Here is a 27,645-nt window from a genome sequence, read left to right as displayed (position 1 = left end):
GTATATTTTGTTGCACATAAATATGTCTGTTTAAGACTGATTGTTTTGGTCTTTTTTGAGTCTTCGTCAGTTACTTTTTTTAAAAAAATACGGCAAATTAATTGTTTGGCGCTTTACTTCTCAGATAATTCATACTGGTCTAAAATTTGCACTTAGAGGAGCAACAATGAAACACTACCTTGCATATATCCGTTTCCCTTAACTTTCCTCTCTGCTACATTCCTGATATGAATTAAAAGGTATTTATTTAACTAGTGTAACCAGGTCAAAGTGTAGAAAAGATATTAAATAGCTAAACTTCTATGTCAGTCTTTTTTATATCAGTAAATTTAGCAGGTGAGTGCTCAGATTTATCTTTAAATAACAATTATGCACTTCAGTAAAGGAAACCACATAACAAAAAAAGAAAAAAATGAAAATGGGTGAGGCAGAGGGTATTTGCTTTCCTATGACAAGCTTATATACAATGCAATGTTTTTATTATTGAACGACAAAGGATGCAACATAACAGACACCAAAGGCAAAATAAATGAAAGACATAACTGCATATCAATCTGTAAATATGAAAAAAGGTTTATATGAATTGTTCCCAATTCATAAAAAACAACACTGAAAAAAGTGAATGAACACAAATCAGACAAATTTCTATTCATGGCCAAGTTAATAAATGAGGGTATGAACATTTTCACATATAACTGTTCAAAAAAAAAGTTGAAAAAAAATACAGCTGCTTAACCTTGCTGTTAAAAGTTGTGCAAAGATAAAGTGCATTTCTTTAGAAATTGAAAAAGAAAATCACCGTTCACATGTTTTCTAGGAAAAATTGTCTTGTTTCATTTGGCAATGCGATGGTCCGCTCAGTCACTTTGCACAGCTGTGCAGGAAATTAAAGATGACAAAATTAACACCCCGTTCAAACAGGTTAAATCTCCTCCTTATATCCTCGAGTCATTTATTTGCACGCTCACAAGCCAATCTTCTTCCAAAGAGATGCAATGGCACATTCCTGGGGGTTGTGAATGCTATTCCCAGTATTTTCACAGCATCCACTCTCTGTGGATATTTAGTCAGAGTCAGACTCATTCATGGCCTCTGTCCTCACGCTCAGTTCCAAAAACCTAGCTTGTGCGTGTTCCAGGCGTGTGGAGCCTCTGTAGATCCACTCTCTGTGATGGTCAGCCTGAGCGAGACATAAAAAAGGCACACCGTCAAGGAAAGGTGATTAGGAAAAGAAACAGGAGCGTTGTTTTTTTTGTTTTGTTTTTCTTAGTTTTGGATTATTTAAACGTAGCCAAGGCAGACTTACAGTGGAGATATGTTTTTAGGTTAAACATATGAGTCAGTACCTTATAATTTCAAACCTTCCTGAAATCCTGTGCCACAACCTGAGAAGCACCTCTGTTAAATATATTTACAAAAGTATGTATAAGCATTAGATCTGCTGTTGACTGGTTTGGGGAACAATTTCTGATTTGTTTAAAACTAAATAAAATGTAAAGATTTTTTTTAAAAAGACACCCACCTGAAAGACAACCTGTATCAAGCTGCAGTCGATCACCTGCACCTCACACCTCTGCTGCTCTCCAAGGTATTCTGCATTGAGGCTCTGTCCAACGCTGTATTTGGTCAAATGAGGGTACGGCCAGTCCTTCATGTACTGTTCCATGAAATGCTTATGAAGGCCGCCGGGAATGTCATCTAACATGTTTTCCACTGTTGAAATAATTAATTAAATAAGTAAGCGTGCTTCAAATAAACACTTTCTTGTCTGCTGCTTGCTGTGACTGTGAGTAAACGGAGCTCAACTTACACGGTCTGCAAGCCAGGTGAAAAAAAGGTAAGCCGACATAGACCGGCGTGTGATCATCCATAAAGACCAAGAACCTGGAAAATTAAACAGCGATGTGTGAGACACTCATTTCTTCTGACAAAAAGCCCGTGATTATGTTTGTTCATAGAGGTATGAACACCTGAAGTGGTTCTTTCTGCTGGGGAGCTCGGCTAAAACACCAGACCGGAACCGGAACTTGTTATCCTGGCACTGAACGACAACCCGCGTGCCGACAAAAAGGTGCTCTACCTTCGGTGTGGTGTCAAAGGCAATGTGGCGACCGGATACTAGAATCTTCCCCTTTTCTTCAAAGCTAACTTTGTACTTTAACCGTCCATCTTCTGGTAAAGAGGAAGAAGAAAAAAATGTAGTTCCTACCATTTAAATGCTGTTTCCTTTTTGAATAATGGTGGTTCAGAAAATTGTAAGTCAACAGGGACCATCTGGAGGGTGAAAAGAGGAACTTCTCTGTCTGTTTTTAGCTGTGGTTACACTTCATTAGCTCATGCCCACAAGTGCAACAGTTTTTCTGCCTGCACCATCACTCTATCACTATCCTAAATATGTCCAATGGAAGCAGTGCGCCCTGAAATTGACTGATGTCCAGAGTGTACAATCCTCTCGCCCACTGCCAGCTAAATATGAGAAAAAAGCTGAAAATCTTAACCACACTGAGGTCACATCCTTAAATGTGTATATTTTGGTGCACAAGAATCCATCGCTTAAAGATATTTTCTTTAAGTGCCTGGTTCTGCCAGAGTCTTCTTCCTGTTAAAAGGGAGTTTTTTCCTTTCCACTGTCACCAAAATGCTTGCTCATAGGGGGTCATGGGGGGTCAACCCCTGACCGTGGTTCAGGGGGTTGGGAAGCTCATCTTGTAACCGGAAGGTTGCCGGTTCGATCCCCAGCTCTGTCTTGGTCATTGTGTCCTTGGGCAAGACACTTCACCTACCGCCTACTGGTGATGGCCAGAGGTGCGATATGGCAGCCCTGCTTCTTTCAGTCTGCCCCAGGACAGCTGTGGCTACACCAGTGTGAATGTGAGAGTGATTGAATAGTGGAATTGTAAAGCGCTTTGAGGGTCTCGAAAAGCGCTATATAAATGCAATCCATTATTGTTATTATCATATGATTGTTGGGTTTTTCTCTGTATGTATTGTTGTAGGGTCTACCTTACAATATAAAGCGCATTGAGGTGTCTGGTGTTGTGATTTGGGGCTGTATAAATAAAACTGAATTAAATTAAAAGATATTTTTATACAAATATACAAAAAAAAACAATGAAAAAGGTCCAAATGCTCTCATCTGAAAATGACTAACAAGTTTAAAGGATAATAAACAAACAAAGAAAATCATAATTCCTGGAAAACCTGCAGTGAACCTGCAGTATTTTCTCTTACCCTTTGTAATTATCTCCACTATTTTCCCGCGCTGCCACTTCATGTGTTTCTTCCTGGCCAAGACCATCATGTCCACTTTCACTTCATCCTGCGGTAAGTTAGGACGGATGTTCGTAGTTTCATGAAGCTGGTGATATCCCAACAGAAGGGTTTATTTCTTTGAAGGCAAAAGTAAGAAGTTGAATTTTAAAGTTATTTGAGAGTTGTAACGGCTACTGGTAGCAGGATTCAAGTGGTAATGTTTGTGGCCTTACCACTGCTGTTGGAGGGTTTCCTTGTGTCACCGCTGGTGTTCTTGTCAGATTTCTGATTATTGTTCGAAACCGAAAAATCGGAATCACTGGAATCATCCTCTGGTTGCCACTGCATATCAGAATCGGAGCTGCTGGAGAATTCATCTTCACTGTAGAACTGTAGAGGCGTCGGCGGTCGCAGGGCGCTGATCTTATAATCAGGCAGTCTGGTCAAGACCACCACTGCTTTCTTTATTAGATTAAGAGAGGCCGAGCCATTTTCCCATTGTGTCATTTGGCTGCTGGTTTCATTTGTGGAGTGACTGGGCTCACATGCCGATTCAGACATAGTGTCTGAAAAGAAAAAAGCATCAGTGAAACTTGAGCCATCGCCATGCCAGACTTTCATCGTGGCGAGAACAAATCCTGACAACTGTAGCTCGCCATCAAAAGAAAATAAAAATGCTATCAATCAGATTCACATTTGACTTTTGTTAAAGCCGTCTTTTCTGTGTGTCAGAGGAGATCTGTTATATAAAGAGACAGGCCACTGATTTGCACTCTACACAATATATGGTTGCTAAAATATAATTCCCAAGGGGACAAAGGCTTTTTCACCCTCTGTGGTCTGACTCTTCTTCGATAATGACCTCAACCTTTTGAGGTTTTCAAATCTAATTAGGTGCAAAAATCAGCATTTTTTTAAACTACCATCTGCCGCTGGTTTGTTTTACACAACAACAGCACAACGAAATTAATCAGAAGCTCGAAAAAAAGCCTTCTGTTTACAGATAAGCTGTTAGATCTTTGAATTTGTCAGATTTCTTGTTACCTGTGCAGTAAATTGACAGCAGCCACTGCATCTCTTTCTAGCAGTGATACTTGTAGCCTAAAGTGGGGCACAGCATTTACTGTACTGCATTTTCAAGCACTACTTAATAAGTCAGTAGTAAATATACAGGACCAGTAAAATACTGATCCCGGTTGAGCCAGGAGGGAAAATGCCCTGGTTGCCACTGAAATTGAAATTAAGTTGGATAATGCTTCAAAGTAAGTGGACAAGGAAGAGCCGAGAGACTTTTCTAAACGTCTCTTATAGACAGGGGTGTCCAACTCCAGGCCTCAAGGGCCGGTGTCCTGCAGGTTTTAGATGTGTCCTTGATCCAACACAGCTGCTTTAAATGGCTAAATGACCTCCTCAACATGTCTTGAAATTCTCCAGCGGCCTGGTAATGAACTAATCATTTGATTCAGGTATGTTGACACAGGGTAAAGTCTAAAACCTGTAGGACACCGGCCCTTGAGGCATGGAGATAGACACCCCTGCTTTTAGACCACACACCATTGTCAAAATATTATGATGAAAATAAAGTGCATAAAGGGGAGTAAAACATAAACAGAAAGAATTAAAAAAAATCACTAACATGCAAAATATAACAATCCAAATGGCAGTGACTCAGACCAGCCACTAACTGTAGAAATACCTGGTGTCAGAGCTCAGCTCACAGCAGCATGTTTTAAAGGAGTGGCCAGGAGCAGCTGGAGAGTAGACAGCACCTGCTGCTTCATTAAAGGGCCATCCAGCTGTACCTGTGTGAGTAACTCAGTTTAACTTAGCAGGTTTGTTGTGGATTGTCTTAAAAATATGTGACATGTGGGCAGTGAGAATGTAGAACTTTAATGTTTGTGACAGTACAATCAGAAAAAGAGTATGACTTGTCTAAAGGGCTGTAGGAGAAAGCCTCTTCTCTCTAAAAAGAACATGGGAGCACTGCTTAGGTTTGCAGAGTTGCATCTGAACAAACCAGATGATTTATGGAACAATGTGTTTTGGAAAGATGAGCCCCAAAGTTGTGCTAATATGCTGTGCATTATGGCCAAAACACCTCATATCAGTCAACCTGGCTGAAATGCTGTGGCAGGACTGTGCATAAATGAATGCACACAAACCTAATTTAAACTGAAGCAACATTGTAAAGAGGAAGTCATACAGAAAACATTTGCATTTTCATTTTTGAATATCTGGATCAGCACCAATGCCAAGTGGCAACTTTTGGAAGTGAAACTGTTTTTCGCAAAAACAAACAAGCATCTGACATTACTGTGTCCTGAAACCCCGAGAATTAATCAGAAAATGTGAACTTTTTTGTTTTTGCTGCTACGGGAGTGCTGTAGCACCAGGAGACTCTCGTGAAAGCTGTTTAAGGGCTACAGCTGTGCCTACTGAGAACGAACAAATAACAAAACAAAGCTGTGTTTAGACACATTTCCTACCTACAATCAAGCTGCGTTTCCGCCAAAGTGGGGGGTTTAACTCATTTAATACAAACACAAATAATTCAACCACTTACCTGATGTTATGTCTTAATTATACGCTGTAATTAGAGCTAAAGTGAGAGCTGGAGCGACAGCTACATATCAGGCTAACACTGAAATCACCGTTTTGGAGTTTGCGTCACAACTGTACATTTTTTTTTCTTTTCTTTTTTTTTTTTTTTTTTTTTTTTGATAAATATGAGTTATCCAAAATTATCCCCCAGGTTTTTCCTCCATCTTAACAGACTTGTTGTTTTTCTCCTTCTCGGGGTTCAAAAGAGGTTGTCAACAAATGAATCTGAGAAATGCTGCCTCCTATCGTCGTCTCCCCGGTATTGTCCTCCGGCACACGCCATTTTGACTGCAGGCTTGTGCTAGCAGTCTACTATAATTTTATGTTAAGAAGCAGGTGCAAACAATATTTTAGACACTGTAACACTATAGGGAGAAAATAAACTACAGTCAAGTCCTCGCCAATTAAATAGCGGTATGTTCTTTTAGTTAATACAATCAACTATATTGTCAAGTGGACATATATTACACTTCGAATCTATAAATAGCCTTTTTATGAAGGTGGCTTTCGCTTACGGCCATACCACCCTGAACACGCCCGATCTCGTCTGATCTCGGAAGCTAAGCAGGGTCGGGCCTGGTCAGTACTTGGATGGGAGACCGCCTGGGAATACCAGGTGCTGTAAGCTTTTTCTCTTTTGTCCAGCAGAGGGCGCTACTGCTCCAGGGGAGCCAGTGTTGAAGCAGCAGCCAGGCTAACAAAGAGCGCATTGACACCACTCATGCTGAATTAAATAATGGTTTGGAGCATAGACGGTACACACAGAAAACGTTTTTGTATGACAAAAGCTAAACTAGAAGACAGAACTAGTTGAAAAAAAAACAAACAAACACATTAGCTGACCAAAGTAAAAAAAAACAAAAAAACCCAAAAACTAGATTTCAGGGGGTTTTTTTCCATCAAAGCAAAATAAAAAAATAAAAAACCCGGAGGAAATTATGGTAATCTGTCTTTTTTTAATCTCTTGTCTCTTTAGTTTAGTTTATGCCTCAGACAGAAACTAAATATTTTCAAAACAATGAAAACTAAACTGAAATTAGCAGCTTCCCCACTCTGGAAATTCGAGGAACTGAAAGTTAGAAACTGAACATATTTGAATACAAAGCTGTTGTCCTCCTTTTGCCCTCACTCTGGTTTTGCTGTTGGTTGTGGCTCTTGTGACCAGTCTGTAAAAACCTTCATAGCAACTGTAAGTCCTGCCTAACTCCAGTGCTTCACATAGAGCGCTTTGCGGCATCCACACTGCTCTCTCAGGCCACAGCGGTGTTGGAGGACTGTAGGTCAACATTAGCTGCTTTTGATTGTTGATTGATTGTAAGTGAGTATGAACACAGAAGATGCATCACATTAAAATAGTTTGACGTACAGAAAAAGAAAACCTGAAATTTGCTAGTTGCTAATTTAATGAGAAATACTTGTGAGAAACATTTTCAGTAACAACCCAACAAAGGCCAAAAGCCTTAACCGTAACAGATCTTTGTGTTAATGCTTGGAACAAAGTCTGATTTTAACAGCTTGGTCCTTCGAGCCCTCAGTCTGAAACATTGAAAAGCATCACGATGCACTCCTCACGTCTTCCATGAGACTGCTTGCTTTTTGCTCAATGTCCTGAAGCTTTTTTGTACATACATTATAAACTACATGATCTTAAAAGTATGCACCCACACAGCGGTAAGATTGAACTCTTCCCCCCACCCCTTCTCCCTCTATCTCAGGTGATCTGCTCCTCCTGGTAGGTGGAGGTGGAGATCGAGCCATAAGGGTCCACGACAGTCTGGGCGCAGCGCACCACCGTCACCAGAAGGAAGAAACACAGCAGGAAGAGGAAGAAGAGAGCGAAGCCCAGGTCCACGTCCACCTCGAACTGTGGCGCGGGGTGAGACGGCTTATCCATGTGGTCGGCGGTAATGGTGAAGGGAGGCCGTTTCTTCTCCTTTCTCAGCTCAGCAGCATCACTTTGGGACGGCGTGCATGCTCGTGTGCTTTCAAGGTGTTGGTGGTGACTTTGTGCATGAAAGAAAAAAGGTGACAAAGAGCTTCTGAATACATTGGCAGCACATAACCAATGAAGTCTATGCTGGCTGCATGGAGGACGACACTTTCAATGCAGCAGCAAATGTCTGGCTTTGATTACGATCAGCAGCAGTTTGTCACATTTCTGTGTCTAACAAAGGGACGAGAAAAAACACCTGGAAAAACCGTTAGAATGCAAAATATTCCACCATAGATTTACATGTTGCACCTGCAGGGTTATCTTATCGGTGAGCCCATAAAAACTGCAGTGAATCACTTCGAATCAGTTGTTAATTACAGTATATCCAGCAAGTCTTCCCCATAACTTGTTCATTTAAGAGAATTACAATATTTGAAAAGCCGAAGAAGTGTTTGTAAATGACTGATAGACTCTTTTTGTCTTTAATAATCACCGCTTTCGAGTTTCTCCTGCAGGAACAGGCACAGTAGCTCTCACTAAACTAATGATCAAAACGCCTGCAGCTGTCTGGACACATTTCTTGAAACACAGTTTCCAAACTACATTCGCTAAACTCGTGACTCTTCTGGGAAACCCTCACAAACGCATGAAAACTGCTTTTGTCTGCGTCATCCCCACAACGGGTCATAATAATAACAACAGTACGGAGCATTCATTACACACAAAGTACAAAAAGGTGTGTGTATGTGTGTTTAGGACACATTTTCAACGTCACGTGGTCGTCTTGTAATACTGGAACCACCACATTGATGATTTAGTAGGTCATCAAGCTGATGATACATCATAATTCAGTTTATTGGCTGTAAAGCTACGAATGTGACCCTTGAGCACAGTTTGCTTGTTATGTGTTCGCTGTGTGCAAGTTTCACTAAAATCCTACCAGTGTTCTTGCAGGAGCAGCAGTAATTTGCCTGGATAAGATAAAAATGACAAAAATATGACATAAAAACAGAAACAGACCCCCCCCCACCTTTATATTGTATAGACGTACCAAAGCACTGGTTTATACAGGAAAGAGAAACTGAGTCGCTCTCTGTGCTACTTCTCACTCTAAGTAGAAAAGCAGAACGCAATAAATGTTAATGTTTTATATGTACAGCAGAGCTTTCTTACTATAATCTCCTTTTCATCGTTGACATGTTTTGTTGCCCAACATAAGAGAAAAATGTTGAGGGTTGAGGGACTTTTCATAAGTAAATTATTCTCTGAGGCATCCATTTCTTTTCTTCAGCTCGACCTCGCCATACATCAGTTTGAACGGCAACTTAAGCAACAAGTGTGAGCAACATTTGTTGCTGTGTGAAACTCACTGTGCGAAAATGTCTGTCTGATCTGTAAATCGTGCCTAATGAGACGAAAACTGCTTTAAAGTTTTCCCCAAAGAGTGAGTCAGTCAATAAATTATCTGAGGTCACTGAGGATGAGTAAAGTTAAACATGTATCCAAGAAAACCCCCCGAAAAACTGAAATAATTCAAACTCACCATCCGTCCAGTGCAGAACTTTTTGCTGCAGATTCTCTCCAACAAAACTTTTCAAAAGTGTTCATAGCATCCTGCTTTCCTCTGAGGTTCCTTATTACTCCGATTACATGAGCCGGTCCTCAGTTACCAAAGTCTTTACCAGCCTCCTCTTTCGTGATTGTCAAGAAAAATGAGCAGCCCACAAATTAGCTCCTGCACTCAGAGACACATGCATACACATGCAAGATGCACAAGCATGCACTTGCATCTCACGACCTCCCCAGGGCGCGTAAAGCCTTATTAATACTTAAGCAGGAATTGAATAACGGTCTACACAGTTCACAAGTGACTCAAACACCCCACCGCTTTTGTTGTCCTGTCAGGAGGACCTTCATCACTGTCACCGATTAGACTTCACACCAGCAAAACTCCGGCACCTCAGGTGACACTGAGCTTATTCTTTTCACAGAGCTGAAAAGGTACCGAGGGAAGGAGTGGGGGGAGCTGATGTTAGAGCAGAAGGAAGAGATTTAAGCAAGAGGAGTAAGATTGTACCCAGAGGAGGGGAGGGTGCGGGGGTTGGCAGCATGGAAAGGAAAGCCAGAGGAGCAGAAACAGGAGATGCATTAGCAATTAAATTGCAGAGCAGGATGCAAGAGAAGGCTGGAAATTGACCCTGCCACTTTAAAATGGAGATTGTTACAGTGATGCTGCCAGTGACATGAACAGTGTCCAGGCTGTAGTGTAGGGCACGGCGGTAAAGTGATCCCACTCAATATGCAATTAGGTAAGGAGGCCTTTTAGGCTGAAGCCAAAATACTGTAGGGAAGAGAGAGATGGGCGGAGGAAGAATCCAGAAGTGGTTACGTCTTAGGATCTTAAATTTTTAACTTCTAGACACTTTTTTTGTTTGTTTTTAGGATAACTGGAAAAAAAATTCGGAGAACTTTTTTGGCATCGTTCATCATCCCGAAAAATGTGCCAGGCGGCTCTGTGTCACCAGCACTTTGTGCCATCTGATATTGTAATAGCTCCACGGTGCCTCCGGGTCTACACCAGCAGAACCAGCGACTGATGTACAGTATTCATGCCAGACTGCATTTACTCCACCTACACAGGGCTCCTTAATGATGGCCATATCATTTTGTGTTCCAAAGGATTTTCAGATCCGCACATTCAGATGAGAGAGAATGGGAATAATGACAGACTATGAATGGGACTTTGTTTTCATGTAATACAAAGAGTTTATGGAAAAGGACAAAAATGAGAAAAGAGTAAAAAAGGTTTGAGTAAAACTTTTAGGACTATCAGCTACTTTAACCCTTTTAAAAGACCCCCAAACAGCTGAAAAATGTCCAGTATGTGTACATGCCTTATAATTTATGTGTCAATAACATGTATTTATTTAATATATGTAAAAAGTGATATAAGTGCATAAATACAAAAAAAAGAGGTAATTTTTGTCCTTTGGTAGGTGGTTTCTAGGCAACACATGGTAACATCATGAGGTTTTCTGTATTAGAGAAAGATTTTTTAAAATAAATGTTACATTTTTGGGACGGCTGTCAGTTAGCCAGTTTCACGTAATGCCAAAATAAATGAATAATAATTTTGATTTACCAAATGTTTTTTTAGCCAAGCATAATATTTGTAAACAAAAAAAATAATACAACTGTAAACAAAATAAGGAATTAGAGGAATTCACCACAGCCCCGAAGAACTAAATATATAACAAAAACTATGTCAATAAGGTAAATTAAATTGTCACGTATGAGAGTACTCGGAGGAACTAAAAGCACTGCTCAGGAAAGATAGAAAAAAATACATATACAAGAACCAATCCACCAGTCTAATCTGTCTGGGGGGCTTCTGTGCCTGGAGGTCAATTATTCCAGTTTCCTTACACTTAAGTTTTTTTGTGTGAAAGAAAGAAAAACCATTCATTCATAAAACCATTCAACAGTTAATCGTCTCCATTATCATTCACTTTAACCTCAGGTTCTACTTAATTATTACCTCAGTGTTAAAAATGCCCAAACTCTTAGTTTAGTTTGAAATGAAAAGGAAAAAAACCCACAGAATGGTTATCCATGTTTATCTTTATCATTCTGGTCATTATGAATTTTACATCTCAGCAGCACATAACGCAGAATAAAAACAACTGAGTAGAAGCAAAGCTTTTCAGAGGGAGCCACAGGCAGCTGACTCATCGACGGGCTCGTGGGACGTCTGTGATGAAAAAGGGACAGAAATCACTTTTCTTTTTTCAAACAGTTACTTGAAATGATGAAGGCCTTTGCACATGACAATGAAACAGAAAATGTAAACCATACTGCAATTCTTTTTCTTTTACTGAAGATTTCCATTTTTTCTTCTTTTTACAACACAAACAAAAATATTTAGAATAAATATTAAAAAAATCTAAATCATACTCCAAACAAAAAGGACAATCAGTTTGAATGGAAACGCCATCGAGCTCATTTACTCGGTATTAATCAATATCAATCTACAGAAGAACCCATAAAGTGCATGTTGTGATGGGAAAAACAACACTAAATGGAAATGCTACCGACTTTCAGCTGATGAAGACTCACTAAACAATTACCGATTGGCTTTTTTTTTGGTTGCACTCAAACAAATTGCTCCCAAATTTAAACAATGGACTGGACTGAAACAAATCAAAATCAAAATCGTACAAATCAAAAAAAAAAAAATGTTAGGCAGAAACAAAACTAAGACTTAAAATGATCTTGTGTGCGTTTGGCTTCTCAAAAGAAAAGATTTTAAGACAGACTAATACAAAGAAAAATCATCTGAATCAGAGTGGGGTGTAATGCTTGGACAGATTCATTACCAAGTGAAACTCAGGACTTCAGTAAATGGACTTAGAGCCCGACATGGTCCACAGAAAGTCACTGCCACAATTCAGAATGGTGCTCATCACAAGGTCACTGACTTCAGTTTGGTTATTTAGAGCAAAAACAGAGGAACAAAATAAAGTTGGTAATAGGAGAGTGTTAACTGACCGCAAGGAGGAACTACTACGGCCTCTCCTGAAAACACTTCCAGTATTAAAACATGAAGCTACAAGCAGGCGGGTTTTGGACGTGTAACTTGGTCAACAGCACAAAATCTTGGCAAACAGCAAAAAAAATAAAAATAAAAAAAAAATAAAAATAAACACAGAAAAGGGGGGAAGAGAGAGGAAACCACTCTGCTGCTCTGGTGTGAAGCATCATCATGGTTGTCTATGGCAGTCTTCCCCACATTTCATTTAGTGTAAATCAAAGATGTGCATTCAGTTTTCCACTGGACTACCAGGGTTTAAGAAAGGAGGGTGTGTGTGTGTGTGTGTGTGTGTGTGTGTGTGTGGTGCCTGCTGCCCCCTTTCAACCTGCCGTGCTCACGTTCTTTGGCTTTCAGACCAGGGCCTGTCATTACTTCTCATGCAGACCTCACAGTCCAATCAGTCCCTCTTACTGTGGTTGTTGTTGAGGACAGTGTGGCCGTTCTGCACGTGCCCGTTTCTAGACTTTTCCCTATGTTCGCAATTGCCGTCTTCATCGTCTGACTCAGTTTCCTCCTTATCGCTCCTCTCGTCCTCGACGATGTCCTGATGGGCAAAAAAAAAAAGAAAAAAAAAAAAAAAAAAAAAAAAAAAAAAAAAAAAGAAGAAGGAGGGACAGGGTAAAAATTTTACAACTGATAGCGTGAGGTGATTGTGTTACACAGCCGGTTTAATAAATTCAAGACATTCAAAAGCGGGTGTTTCTCACATTGCCCGGCAGGAATTTGACGACCATTCGCAGGATGAGCACCGCCCAGAAGATGTGCAGGACCTGCAGCACACACATCAACCCGTTGAAGAAGTAGAAGCCGAAGAAGGGGGAGTAGAGAGTCAGCGGGTACACAAACGTCGTATGTATGATCCTGGATGAGAGGACAAAGGCAGAACAGAGAGTCCAGTCAGAGCCACCTACAGCCAGCCTCAACAGCCCATTGAGAGGAGCCAGGAGGCTCCACAATGGCTCTGTTGTTGCATTTCCAGAATAAAGTCAGAGGAAGTTTCGAGCAAATTTAGGAAAGTTCTGCTAAATAAAGTAAACTACCCATTTACCTGCACAGTGCTGCATTAATTGAACAGAGCACCAGTAATGCTTACTCATCACAGTACTTTTTTTCCCTGCTTCCCACCCCAGAGGGAATTTGTGTGAATGAATCTGCCTGTTACGAACGTGTACACAGCAGCTATTGTGACACAGAGAGAGGACGGATGCTAAGAACCAGGGACAATATTGGTATGGACACCTTACACCTCCACTTGTTGGGTGGAGTCCTTTCGCAGCGAGGAGCAAAACATGAACATGAAGGATACCGGAACAACCTGTTAGGCCATCTCTCAAAAGCCATTTGTGCTCAGTGATGTAATTTACCACAGTGCTCAAGTTTATAAAAAGAAAATACTGGAAAATTCCCATCATGATAATGAAGATGCTTGGTATCTGTGCAACAGTGCATTTCTCTAATGGCTTTAAAAGTTTTTGGTTAACCTCTGAGGCACAAAGGAATTACACAGATGATGCACTGTATCCTGTAACTGTATCCTTTACCATTTCTAACAATGGAAAACATTTATAGTCTTTTCATTTTTTACCAGAAGGGGAGGATTATGAGTCGGGTGACGATGAAAACTGCAGCAAACATGGTGAAGATGAAGTTGCAGGTCCTCCTCCAGCCTGCATAGTTGAACATCTTGGCAGACTTTAAAGAGAGAAACCATTCATTCATTTTAATGTCACAATTATTCATTCTCATTGCTTTGTATGATAGCAGTGCATTGCTATAAATGTTGTTTTTGCATTATGGATATAAAATCTCAAAAAAGGGACACGGGTTGGAAAATAGCATTAGCTATAAACTACGTGTAGCACATCAGTTTCTCTGTATTCAAACAGTCAAACTGCATTGTCCCTTTAAAATTAATAAATAGAAACAGAAAGAAAGAAAGTGAAATATGGAGACACGGATAGTGAAAACAGAGTGATGAGACAGGTAAACTGAAAGAAAGAGACAGAGAAAAAAGAGAATAGAAAAAAAGATGGACAGACAGAAAAGTAAACAAAGAAAAGAGCTGGAGAGAGATGACAGAAAGAAAAATGGACTAATAGAGGTAAAGAGGGGTGGATAGAGAGAGAGTTAGCTCTTCATGTATTTTCCTCTAGAGGGCAGGCAGTCAACTCAGTGGACTCCAGTGCTCTTAAGATTAGCATGGAGGTACTCTGCAGTGTTTGTAGGTATCAAGGCAGAGGGCTGCTTTAATGATGTATACTGCTGTGTGATTACAGACATTCATTTGGTACCATCTCCTGCCCTGTTAGCAGGTTGTTGTCATACCTCCATTAAATAGTCAGCGGCATCGTGAACCAACATGATCAAAGTCCCTGCCCGGATGTAGTTGACCAGCCAAGAAAAGCTGATGAGGGCGATGGTGGCCACGTGGTGAATTATTTGTTCTTTGAAATCCTGGAAAAAAAAAAAAAAAAAAAAGAGACAGAAACGGATGATGCAAGAACCAAAATCCACCAGATTTAGTCACTTATTGATCAAGCTGTAAAGACAGGTCACCAATCGACCACATTTGTCTGGTAGATGCAACTTTTACAAATCATTAACTTCTTGCACACAGAGGATTGTAGAACTTTGGCGGTATAAAAAGAAACTAAATACACATTCAAAAAAGTTAGAAAGAAAAGAAAGAAACTCAATTGAAAGTTACAAAACAAATCTTCAAATTGGAGGTTGATTGCAGCTCTGATGCTTCCCAGATAAGCCTCAAAAATCCTACATTTCGGTTTAAAAGATTAGTTCCTTGAACTTGTGAACCAGCGTTACAAAACAGGCCGTGACACAGAGGCCTCACAGTTTGCTGAAAACTACTTTTTATAACAACATGCAAACCTGTGGATAAAATGGTAAATCAGTCTCTCCACAGTGAGATTTTCCACAGAGCTCTGGTCACACATTAACTCAGAGACGCTAAAAAGCCAACAGCATCCAACCAAAGGAGCAGCTCAGTTTGTTGTTCACTCACTATGACTTCAGCAAAGAGAGGATAAAGTGGAACCAATCACCATCGTTAACGTCGTTCTGAATGCAGAAAGCACCACTTGATACAATAAAGTCAGGACTTGAGGAGAAAATCAATATCCAAACCTCAAAATACATTCTCAGTGTCATACGCACTCACTGGGTGAATTCTCTTGATGGAGGGTAGCTGAGGGGTTTTATAGGATAGACATCTACCAGAGCTTAAAGACAAAACAGTATCGCTTACCTTTCGCTTGACATCTGACGCTACGCTGACAAGCAGTGAGATGTAGAAGCCTAGTTCGATCATGTAGTACCAGTACTGTGAAGGCAGCAGCGGCTGGGAGAGTAGAGGAAGAAGAGTTAGTTATTTTAGCCATTGCTCAGGTCATTATTTGAATGAAAGCGAGGCCACGGATCAGTTTTAAATACCATTTTTGGGAAGTTCTCCCATATCAGCTTCACATCGTAGAACCATGGTTTCTGAGAGGAGAGACACAATCAGCATATTAGTGATGGTTTAAGTGTTCAACACAACAGCTCAAGCACTCTAATACACAAATGACAAGCAATATAAGCACAGCCAAAGTGAAGAGGACGGCGATAACTGATAGCTGGAATCAAGTTACAGTTGTCCATTTTCCAACCTTACCATGAGCTTCTATGATTTTACTCGCTTTACATGTTAACTCTTTTTTTTTTGTTTCTCTACAAAAAAAAAAAAAAAAAAAAAAAAAAATAGCTCCAGCTGAACACAAATAACTTTAATTAGATGGTCAGTTCTGTGGCTGAATCTCAGGAGACACACTGTAGGAAACAATCTTTAACTCGCAGAAATGCATTTACTTCTATTAACCTTTGCATAGTTGTTGTATGCAGAGAAACTTTGCTTTGTGCAAACATTTCTGACAGTATACTCACATCAATTAGGACTGCCAGGCCAGCAAAGAAAGCAAGAAGGTAAAAGGTAAATCTCCAACTGGAAGAGAGTGCACAACAATCTCAGAAATGTAGTTCTGGTAAAGCGTGACTTCATTACACAATATCGTAACACTGGCATGACACATGCAAAAAACACCAAGACATGTTCCTACTGTGCTCATGTTGCTACTGAAGTGATCCCCTTAATTCTTTACTTAATTATTACTATTACGTATTTTATTTTTTACATATAGATTACAGATAAACTAATTACACTGACAAGAAGAAGAGCAATTTGGATGTCATTAAAAAAAAAAAAAAAAAAAAAAGTCCTTACAAAATAAGCAATGGGCAGAAAAGCCCATTCCACTGCTGCATGGAAACACCTGGTTTACATTCAGTGTTTTTTAAATCTGGCATGTATCATTTTTCTGCTTGATAGTGCAGTTAGTATCCTCTCTGGAATACGGGTGGTTTTGCAACACCATTTAAGAAATGTCCTGCTCCCTTTTTTGTGGGTGTGTCTGGGTTAAAAGCCAAGGTACTCATGATAAAACAGTCATCCCTGCACGATGGATAAGTGATTGATAATATAAATAAAACATTTTTTTTTATTGTTGTCGTAGTGGCAGCTCATACAAAAAGCTTTACAAGGTTACATCCAATGAGCCAGTGTTACTGTCTGACACAAGTCCGTTTTAAGACAGTTGACTGGGCCATTTCTAGATGTGCAACATGGTGGATGTTTCAGCATGCAGGGAAAGCTGTAGCTTTCTACTGTTATAGATGTGTGCTTTAAAGACAACCTATTTTGCCATTTTTCAGCTCCATGTTTTTATTCTTAGACTCTACTATACTAGCATTGCACGACTGACAGTTCAGAATAATGCTTAGTTATCTTTTACTAGGCTATTGTGCAATCCAGCATTCATCGTCTGGGTAAAACAAGTTCCTCTTCCTTTAAGGCAGCTTTCTTCTGATTGGCTGGCTCTCACAAACAGAAAATTTGAACTGCACGTGGGTGGGACTGCTGTGCTCACAGCAACAGAAGTGTGTCTCAGTTGACTATATTAAGAATATCCTTTCTCTGATATCACTCTATACATGTGCTGACGTCATTATATGAAACTTTTGCCATGTTTAATAGAAGTATCAACCATAGTGACAGCAGATAGAGCTGCTTTAAGGTCTTTTTAACGATGCATAAAAAAGAAAATTGCATTAAAAAATGCTATTAAAATCCTTGTTCACGTGGCTTTACTGTCATGTATTCTCACCAAAGCACATTATTATAAAACATGATACTTTGAAGCTGTAGTGTCAGATTTGGTAGAAGGATAAGAAATTGTTAACTTACCTTGCCTCCCTAAATTTTTTGAGCTTGCTGGGTCGGTCCTGGTTCCTCCGGCGCCTGAACCACCTCTGGACCTGTCGCACTGAACAGCCTGTCTGTTTGCTTAAACTCTCAATGGAGCTCTAACATGGACAGCAGAACAAAGAAGAGACGAGTCAGCACTGTATTTATAGTTCCAATGATGTCAGTCAAATGTCTCATAAAGTGTATAATACAAGGAATGGTTGTAGCCACTGTGACACACTAACTGGTTTGTGGTCTCTACATTTTGAAGGGCCAAGTCAGCATTTTGGCTGCTGCCAGGTTGTTTTTTGGAGACAGACGTGCCAAATTTCTGAAAGTTGCTTCCTGTGTGTCCCTTTAGACCAGGGGTCCCCAATCTCAGTCCACGAGGGCCGGTGTCCCTACAGGTTTTAGATGTGTCCTTGATCCATCACAGCTGATTTAAATGGATAAATTACCTTCTCAACATGTCTTGAAGTTCTCCAGAGGCCTGGTAATGAGCTAATCATGTGATTCAGGTGTGTTGACCCAGGGTGAGATCTAAAACCTGCAGGGACACCGGCCCTCGTGGACTGAGATTGGGGACCCCTGCTTTAGACAAATAATTAGAGGACAACCATGAGGTAGAGGTGCCTCTGTCAATCAAAATACCCATGCCCCAAATAACCTCTTTTACAGTTACTTTATATGGGGGAAATTAGAAGCCTTTAAATATGTCAATTTCATAGGTGACTTTGGGCACTTTAACATGGGAGTCTATGGGAATTTCAGCAGCCATCTGATACTTCTGTACCGGCTCATTTTTTTTGCCACTGATGACACTGCTTGGGCCATCCACGTTAGATTTAGATATAAATCTATCATCGTCCCTCTATTTACACCTGATACATTAAAATCTTGCATACGGTACGTATTAAACATCTGTGACGTATGCAAACACGAGTACCTGTTTGGGATGCTTCGATGTGCTGCAGAAATAGGACTCCAGGACTGGATTTGGAGAAGCACCAACACGCTGCTTGTCACTCACTCCCAGAAGAGAGGCCAGAGGAATGGCGACAGTCCTAGGGGAAGAGGAGGAGGAGGGGTACACTTAGGTAGAAAATGAGGCTTACACATCATTTCATATTCGTCAGAAAGAAACATGCAAACCAGGCAGACAGGGGGTAGATTAATAGGCAAATGACAGTGTGGGACACAAGTGTTAGAGAAAACTCACCGCTCAAATATCTGCCTGATGACGAGGAAGCAGAGAGCGATGGGTATAGTAGCCCAGAGGTCCTTAGGATTAGGGAACACTTTGCCATCGTGATCCTTCAAGTCAGCCCAGCCGTGGCCTTCAGGAAACCAAATCCAGTCCGCCCATATCAGTTCACTCAGCCGAGACAACATCCTATAGACAAAACACAGAGAGAGAGAGGAGTCTGCATTTTATGGAAGGAAATTAAGACGAGTATTAAAAAGAATATTTTGCCTGCTTGGTGATCTCCTTTCGGATTTTCTATTAGATAAACCCAGCAAGTAACTCAGCCGTGACCGTATCCTGAGAGGAAGCGCTGCAAAACTGAAAGCTGAGAGTAATTAGTATTGATTGGAAGTTATTAATCTAACCAAGCATCTCCAACACACACCATCTCTTACCACTTCCTGCTCTAGATAAATGGGAGTACTGAAGGCAGGATTTGTGTTTTCCAGCACACACAACAATATTTAAAAAATAAATACATAAATTGTCTGGGTCAGCATGAAAAACAAAAAGAAAAACAGGTACCATCTCCAGCAGTTGCCATGCTGGATGTCTGACAGCAAAGTCTTATCCGCAGATTAACGCAAAATGCTGCGGCTCCCCAGCTCAGCTGCCATTATGTGTTTAATTAAATAAGTACTCACTGATTAATGACATACTGTGTATCTGAATGGCAGACAGGAAATTGCACAACAGCGTGTACTGATAATCTCTTAAGCAAGACAACGTGATAGTCACCATTTGTGGTGTTTATTCATTTCCACTGTAACTTCTAGAGAAAAGAGAACTAAACAACTGCTCTGACAAGCTCAGTTAACAAAATGATTATGGTGGATTTCATCATACACAAGTACAGAAGGCAGGGCAACTTTATTTAATACAACTTTCTAACTATGAGGTTAGCCTCTAAGACAATCTGATGAGGAAATGCACAAAAGGACATGCATTACATTCTAAATGTTGCTTTTCAATGCCTGAAATATCAAATTAATAGTAATATAGGAGGGTCACACTGAACACTCTCCTATTTTAAAAGGGATCCCCAACTAAAAGTTTTCAGTGCACTTTCAACATGTGCTCCTTCACTTTAAAAAAAAAAAAAAAAAAAAAAAAATCTAATTCAAGTTTCATGTTCACACACGTATCTACCATATGCATATCTACCTTTCACAGTATAGCAGCATATGAGGCGTTTATATCCATCTGAGTAATTAATCTGAGAAAGCTGAGCTTCTCACATTCCCCTGTTATCAGGGTCATGACTGTTCATTCTATTTCATTCTTTTTGCAGCAACCTGTCCTGCAAAGGTAGTGGAAAGTTTACTATGTTACAGGAGAGGACTCTTTCCCATCTTTCATATTCCTTAGACTCATTCATGCCCTTGCTACGGTATTGTTTGGCCTCTTTGTGCTGTTGGCAAACTGATATACCTAATCACAATGATACAAAGATAAAAGAAAAAAAAAAGCAAGTTGGTCGTGGTAGATGTTGCTGATATGCTTCAATTTTGAAAAATTTAGCTTGATATTAGGTTGTTGTGATGACATATTAATAAAACATATATAATTAAACTTTTGGGGCTATAATTTAGATTACACTGTTGTGAAAATACAACAGCAGAATGCTCCTCTAAGGCACTAAAGGGACATAAATGCTAAAAAGGGTCATTTTAGCCTGTTGCCAAGTGATTACAGGCACCATGATGACATTGCAATATATGATATATATGTAAGAGCCTGAGTTTTCTTATTCAGATTCTGATGGCCTAGTAGTTTGCAGGTAAACACACACCCACACACAAAGATTTTGTGCATTTATAGCAGTTTTCAACATAACATTTTTGCCACCTGGGCTAGTACATTAGACTTTTTCTTGCCCCTTGTATTTTTATTTTACTATTTTTTTACAGCCCCTTTGCCATCCAGCCACTGGTTATGTTGTACTCTGATTTATAGTCAGCCTAATGTACCAAAGGCACTGATCTTTTGGAGGTTGTTTTCATCTACTGTAGTGGTCTTCTCTCTTCTTCCTATCGACAGGAAACCTGTGGAGACCAACATCATTGCATTCTTTGGTTTTGCCTGGAAATCACTACCAAAAATCCCTGCTGTGTTGTATGTTTGTGTTGTATGTTTGTGTTGCATGTTTTTCACACTTTGTATACTCTAGGTATCTACAAAAAGGCAACCCTGTAACCACACTTTGGAGCACAACCAGATTACATCACTGACCCAGCATGCACCTCACGCACAAAGTAATGGTGGCATTTGTAGGTCATAACATGTATTAGGATGTTTATGAAACAGTATTTTGTTGTGTTTTTAGCCAAAGAACTACTGCACAGAATTTTTTATGTAACTGCATAAAGGCATTAAAGAATCTTCTAATCTTCTTCCAAAGACAACAATGTGACCAGGGAAACCAGTGCAGTCATGAACCAGGTTTGGAGTGAAATCTGGATTGAGTTGTCTTAATTTTCGAACTTTAGATTATGATTTTTGGACCAAAAACAAGGAGCAGGGTCAGAAACCTAAAGAGCAGTATGACTGCTTTGTTATTAGAGTGCGCAAACAGCAACATAATCTGCAGTCAAACAAACTGCATGACCTCAGCGTAGTTACTAGCAAAACCTCAAGGGACGTTTAGTCACCTGTGGATTCGGGCCATCTGAGTCGGAACATTGTTTTACTGCTTCACCTTTGTTACTGCAGACAGTGTTTTGTGACAGTGTGAGCAACTTTCTGTTGCTAAAAATTAAAGAGGAAAATCCAGCTTTATGTGTGTGTGGACTTTAACCTGCTTTGAATCTGCTCGGTCAGCCTTAATTTAGCTTCAGTGGGATGGCTGTTTCAGAGATACAGCAACTCATCTGGAAACAGCCACAGTCAAATATAAACTATCTTGTTTGTTAGAGTTACTCAGGGTGTGGATTTGAGTCAACCTGTTTCCTGTTGTTTGTCAGCTCTCATGCCTCAGTGAGAAACCCTTGTCTCAAAGTGTCTACAATGTTGCTTAGCTGACTGCAGATCAGGTTAAGTCTTTTGAACGCTACAAAAGGAGAATGGGTTCTCTATAAAACATTATAGATATGTTAATGAGTGCAGGTTTATTCAGTCCTGAGTGATTTATGGAATTTGGGTGAACATGCAGAAGGACTTGCTGTCTAACACGGGGAACTGGAAACCAACCTGCTTGGTTTAAGGTACACATTTGTACCTGTAGTTGGTCCAAACTAAACCAGCAACATTAAAAAGCAAGTAAAAAAATGCAGCGATAACATGCAATAAAATTCCAGAGGCCTAAGAGTTTATATGTAAGTGACAGCAGCACCTGCCTTTTTTACAGCAGCAGTATCTGCTCTGATGGTGTAACGTTTCCTCCAAGTCTTCCTGACTGGAGATCAATAGTTGGCGGAAGAACACCAGCCGCTCAGCGATAAGCTGAAATAAAGCCGCATATTTTCTTAACCAGCTTATGTACTACTTAAGCTTCAAACTGCATGCATTTGTTCTCAAATGATTTTAACTGCTTCCTAACAAATCTCATCTCTTCTATCTCTGTGTGAGAGCTGTCTAGGTCTCTTACAGTTAATGATCAATGTCTTCTGCCTAGTTTTTCTGCATTTTTAATCACTTAAAAACATTCCTTTAAAATCTAAATTGAGAGAGGTACAGAAAAGACAATTCAAAATTCAGTCCTGACACTCAGCTTGTTCTCAAGTTTTCCTTAAGGCTAAAGGGTTACTGGATAATCACAACTTTCACTTTCACACCTTTTCAAAATGGTTTTCCTCCTTTTTGGCACATTCAAACTCAACAGTAGCTGCTTATAATAAGACTGGATATGAGATCAGGGCCAGTCACACAGACTACAATTTGTGCACGCACTATAGAGAATCATAACTCATTTTTCTTTTGTTGTTTTATTTTAAATAAAGTAACCACATGAATGCGGTAGAACTTACATGATATATGATAGATAAAGGATATATTTTCCTTCTCTCTTAATAACTGCAACTGTTCAATACTTTGGATTTAAGAGTTTAGACAACTGTAAATGTAACTGGAGCCACTTTAATCATTTTTATCTTGTGAGTTAAGAAATGGTTGACCTTAAATTAAGAATCAATAAATACTGTACAGATCTTGCTAAATCAATTCCTGTTCAACCACCTCACTTTAAGGTGGACCTAATATGCTAGAGTGTTTTACCACAGACTTCTAGGCTTCTTGCATGATATCATGCATCACTGCTCAAAAGTTGTCCAATATATTAGACAACCACCTGTTGCTAAGCAAAAATTTGTATTACCCAAAACTGGCCACTGGCTGGAAGTGGTTCCTAAAGGTTGATGGTTGTTGCTGGGTGAAATCACTTGCAAAGAAGGTGCTGCACTATAAAAACTCCTTGTCATTGCTTTGGTTGCTAGCAGATTTGCCAGGTTGCTGTAATTTCTGATGTTTGTCCACAAATAGTCACCAACTACTAGTAGTACAACTTGGAAAAGTGCAACAGAATTGAAAATCAAGGAGCCCTGACTTCAAAGTAAAAGTTGTGCCTCGGCGCTAGCCAAGTCAACATGTTGGCAGCTTTTACTTTGCAGCTTTTACTTTGAAGGAAAAGAGTCTCCATTTCCAGTTTGTGTCACACCTTTTCACTACTGCTCAGAGGATAGCTGGAAATTGTCGACAAGTCCAGCACTTGCATTCAAAGAACGATCACAGCAATCGACCAATCAATCCAATTACAAGAAGTTTTTTGCCAACCAGTTGGGAATATATATTTTTTCCTTAGCAACAGGTGGCTGCCAGTGGGTCACTGACCAGTCCATAGGCTTGTTTGACTGGGACTTAAGGAATCATTCTGCCAGCAACTACTGGCTCGATCATACTAATATTTTCTACCCACTTACGACAGGTGGTTGCCAGTCCCCTGTGTGACTGGGGAATCAATCATTTCAATCAATCCTACACAGTTGCTATCAGTGAGCTTCTGGTAGAATGAAGGTCTAACGATTTTTCACAGTGACTTTTTTTTATACTCTCCACATGTATAACCCATTGGTGGCCAACTAAAAGAATGCAGGTCTAAAGCTCTTGTGCACCGGCTTTTATTTTTCTGACCTGGAAGCCGCATCCATCTTTTATAGCGCCTGTGGTTGACATACTGTTAGGTCAAAGAGTCTGTGTCACCTTACTTTACAGAAGTGGCTCTACCCACCAGCTTCCCAAACTTTGTTTGCCAGAGACAAGCCAATCAGAGGAAAGCTAACTTTACAAATTGGTTTGATTATGAATAGAGAGGGCTGCACCAAAGCCTAGTATAAGATAAATAAAGATTATTCTGAATTTGAATCAGGCCTGCAAAGCTACCCTAGTAGCACACAAGAATTGAAAGCTGGAGCTAAAAAGTGAGGTTCATATGTCCTCTGTAAAGTTTTCCAGTTAGTGTGTGACACCATCTACGCTGTTTGCGTAAGCGTGTGCAGGGAGTGGCTGCATGAGATTAAGCGTGGTGCAAGCGGGGAGTCTCCCGGACATAGCGGAACAGCCTGTCTAACTCACTGAGATGGAGCCTTGAATAAGTTTCCCGAACAACTACTCTTAACTCTCTTATCAGAGAGGGCCACTTATAATACTCAGCCTGATGAGAGTCCTACAAAAGAGTAAGATAAAGCAGGCTTACCTCCGCTGAGTGTTTACGTTAGAAAACTTTTTTTTGCGGACACTTAAATTGCACGCTATCTTTAGCAAACAACTTCCTAACGGCGGCTGTTAGCGGTCTGCACACTTTCACGACCTTCTTTTTCTTAATCGCGGTGTTCCCACAAAACAAACACAACCGACATTCGGGACAAGCAAAGGCCTGTTAGCTTAAACTGCTGAACCGGAGACGGCGTCTGTCAGCTAAGTTTAATGGGTATCTCCCCCGCCCGGCTGAAACTTCACGTAAATTCTCCAGGGAGGGCGACTCTCCTGTTTCTGTCTAAAAATAGCAGAAATGAAAGACAGTGTGTGTGTCCGAGATTAAGTGTAAAGAATTAAAGTTTTGGGGGAGGCTTTGTACGGTGTTAACCGCAGCGTGCATCGTGTAACGGTGCCGTACTTACCTCTCTCCGCTGTTTGTAGTAAGCAGGTAGTCCTAAAATGTATGGCGGCGGCTCTGATGCTGCTGCTTCTGCTTCTGCTCGTCCTCTGTTCCTGTAGCAGCTGACGAGATTTCAGCTAGTTCTCGCCATTAAAGTCGCTTCAACTTGACCGCTCAGTGAGCTGTAATCTACTCTTTCCTCAAACCACAAGTTCGCCACATTCTCAGTTAAGAAAAAAAAAAAAAGCCCGTGTCGTACTTTCTTCCTAAACTCTCCTGAGGTCGTGATTTTAGCTGGATCCAAAGATGATGTAAATACCTTTAGTGTTTTTTTTTCCCTCCCCGTTTCATCAAAGTAGTCTAAAGCTGTTTCCGCTGAACTGCAGGGCAGTGTAATTGGTTGGATATGGTAGATATCAAGTAAAAAGAGGATGAGACGGGGGAAGGCTATTTAAAGTGACGTTAGCCTAGGCTACATGCTATGAGGGGTGATTAGTGCCACACGAGGAGGAAACGTGCCTCTTTTTAGTAGTAGTCATTTAGACACAGGCATTCAGCTTTAATGTTCTCTAAATACGAATTACTTGTTTTCAGAAATGCATCTATAGTGGTTATGAAAACTATATTTTTTAATAGGGATCCACATGAAATTAAAAAAAAAGTGCTGTAGAAATCACATAAAAGGTAGCTATGCAAGAGCCTGTATGTTGTTTTGTATTTCAGGTGGTGAAACAATCATATGTCATAGTTTTAGCACCTGTATATACACTCACCATCTACATTTTTTAGGTGCACCTTTTTAATTTTACTCGAGGTGGCGTGTTGAAGTTCAAACTGAGCATCAGAATAAGAGAGAAAGGTTATTTATGTGATTTTGAATGTGGAATGTGCATACCAGGCTGGTATGAATGTTTCAGTAGCTGCCGATCTGGCGGGAATGTTTTCACACAACCATCTCTACTTTACAGAGAATAGCTTGAAAAGGAGAAAATTTTCAATGAGTGCCAGTTCTCCAGGTTAAAAACGCCTTTTTGATTTCAGAGGTCAGGGGAGAATGACTTGAGAATGAGGCAACAGTAACGCCAAGGCATGCAGAACTACTTCTCTGAATGCACAACATGCTGATAGAAGCAGATACACTATAGAAGCAGAAGACCACACCAGGTGCCACTCTTGTTCGCTAAGAACAGGAAACTGAAGCTTCACCAAAATTGGACGCTATAACACTGGAAGACGTTGCCTGGTCTGATAAGACTTGATTTCTGCTCCCATATTCAGATGGTGGCATCATAATTTGGCATAAATAACAGGAAAGCATGGACCCATCCTGCAAACTGGTGGTGGTGTAATTTTGTGGGACATATTATCTTGGCACACTTTGGGCCTCTTAGTATCAACTGAGCATGGTACCAATGTCACAGCCAACCATGTCCATCCCTTTATGACCACAGTTCTCCAGAATTAAACACACCCTCTCACAAAGCTCAAATAATCTCAAACTGGTTTCTTGAGCACGCCTGTACTCGAATGTCCTCCAAAGTCACCATAGGTCAGTTTAATGGAGCACCATGTCCATGAGTCTCATCACGGATGTGCAACTAAAAAATCTGCAGCAACTGTATGATGTCCTTAAAATGTTTGAGAAATGTTTCCAGCGTCTTGTTGAATCTGTGCTGTGAAGAGAAGCCCTGAAGAAAAAAAGGGGTTCCAACCCACTACTTTATATTATATTATTATGTCATAATAACACGTATCACTTTAATGTGACCTGAGGATCCCCTCAAATCGATAGCCTCACATTTTCGACTTTTGTTGATGTTATTTGTGCTCCCATGTCACCGTCACTGCCACACTCTGCTTAGCAGCGTTTTAGTTGTGAGCAGTGCTGCAGCAGACTTCAGTTCAGATGTAAGTGCTTAATTTTAGTTTGTCGCAGCTGCAAAAATGAAAGAAGTTTGTTTTGTTTTTTTAATCTCCACAAAACTAATACTGCTGACTCTGAACTCACTAGTTTCCATTAACAGTGCTTCAGCTCACTCTGCTGGTGATACCTGGTTACATCATTTTTTTATGTACGCTACATTAATATAATTTTTAAAAGGAAGTAAGATTAATTTTTACATTAGGTGTTTTTCACAAGCTTCTTAGCAGACAAGTTCATTATTTGCTGCCTTTAGGCCATGTTCAGACAGGCAATAGCACCAGCTGAGTGCTCTTGTAAAGATCTCTAATAGATAAAGAGTTTTAAGTCCTCAGAACTCACAACCAGAAAGCTATACACCCCAAACAAATGTGCACTTACCTCTACATACTTGTGTGCCGTCCTTCTACTCAGACATTAGCCGTTTTCCCCCTCAACGTTACACTTTTCTCCAGCTTTTTTCTGCTTCTCGTCTTTGTGGCATTAATACCTCCTCATAAATCGAAGCATGCCAGAGGGCTGAGGCATGTTTAGACTGATCAGACCAAACCCAAAACGCTGTGCCAGACAGACTCAGTGCATACCCCAGCTGTGGTTAAACACACACCTCAGCCTCCTCCCTCGCCTTCATAACTGAACTGAATATTTATGCATGCACAGTCATCAGAAATCACGCTGCCAAAAGTGGCCCGACAAAATTATGTGCATTAACTCTGG

At 40.3% G+C, this 27,645-nt stretch overlaps 2 protein-coding genes and 1 non-coding gene across 9 annotated transcripts; 1 reads left to right on the top strand and 2 right to left on the bottom strand.

Moving 5' to 3' along the window:
- Positions 1-462: 462 nt before the first annotated feature.
- LOC116319447 (histone-lysine N-methyltransferase SETDB1-B-like) lies at positions 463-6,348 on the bottom strand. 5 transcript variants are annotated; one of them, XM_039606188.1, is made up of 9 exons: positions 5,816-6,348; positions 4,949-5,054; positions 3,486-3,818; positions 3,232-3,358; positions 1,971-2,172; positions 1,811-1,884; positions 1,523-1,713; positions 1,347-1,398; positions 463-1,180 (listed from the first exon to the last, which is right to left on the bottom strand). In XM_039606188.1, exons 3-8 carry the CDS (start codon positions 3,627-3,629, stop codon positions 1,348-1,350), a joined length of 789 nt encoding a protein of 262 aa, XP_039462122.1. In that variant the 5' UTR covers positions 3,630-3,818; positions 4,949-5,054; positions 5,816-6,348; the 3' UTR covers positions 463-1,180; position 1,347. The 5 variants fall into 5 exon arrangements, 4 of the variants coding, with proteins under 4 accessions (XP_039462122.1, XP_031594644.1, XP_031594646.1 ...); XM_031738784.2 differs by lacking the exon at positions 1,347-1,398 and having other exon boundaries at positions 5,816-6,336; XM_031738786.2 differs by lacking the exon at positions 1,347-1,398 and having other exon boundaries at positions 3,232-3,388; positions 5,816-6,331.
- A 14-nt stretch (positions 6,349-6,362) lies between these two features.
- LOC116319448 lies at positions 6,363-6,481 on the top strand. Its single transcript, XR_004199383.1, has one exon. It is a non-coding gene; the product is annotated as a 5S ribosomal RNA (ribosomal RNA).
- Positions 6,482-7,599: 1,118 nt separating this feature from the next.
- On the bottom strand, positions 7,600-25,461 carry cers2a (ceramide synthase 2a). 3 transcript variants are annotated; one of them, XM_039605724.1, is made up of 12 exons: positions 25,030-25,461; positions 18,893-19,066; positions 18,620-18,737; positions 17,674-17,792; positions 16,317-16,374; positions 15,828-15,878; positions 15,643-15,735; positions 14,703-14,831; positions 13,963-14,069; positions 13,085-13,238; positions 12,789-12,921; positions 7,600-7,856 (listed from the first exon to the last, which is right to left on the bottom strand). In XM_039605724.1, exons 2-12 carry the CDS (start codon positions 19,063-19,065, stop codon positions 7,792-7,794), a joined length of 1,200 nt encoding a protein of 399 aa, XP_039461658.1. In that variant the 5' UTR covers position 19,066; positions 25,030-25,461; the 3' UTR covers positions 7,600-7,791. The 3 variants fall into 3 exon arrangements, 2 of the variants coding, with proteins under 2 accessions (XP_039461658.1, XP_031594598.1); XR_004199379.2 differs by lacking the exon at positions 7,600-7,856 and adding an exon at positions 11,388-11,537 and having other exon boundaries at positions 12,716-12,921; positions 25,030-25,459; XM_031738738.2 differs by lacking the exon at positions 7,600-7,856 and adding an exon at positions 11,388-11,537 and having other exon boundaries at positions 25,030-25,460.
- Between the last annotated feature and the right edge of the window lie 2,184 nt (positions 25,462-27,645).

The sequence above is a fragment of the Oreochromis aureus genome, linkage group 22, assembly GCF_013358895.1.
Source record: "Oreochromis aureus strain Israel breed Guangdong linkage group 22, ZZ_aureus, whole genome shotgun sequence".
NCBI classification, from domain to species: Eukaryota; Metazoa; Chordata; class Actinopteri; order Cichliformes; family Cichlidae; genus Oreochromis; species Oreochromis aureus.
Note: the sequence above shows the minus strand (reverse complement) of the source record. Positions and strands in the feature narration are given on the sequence as shown.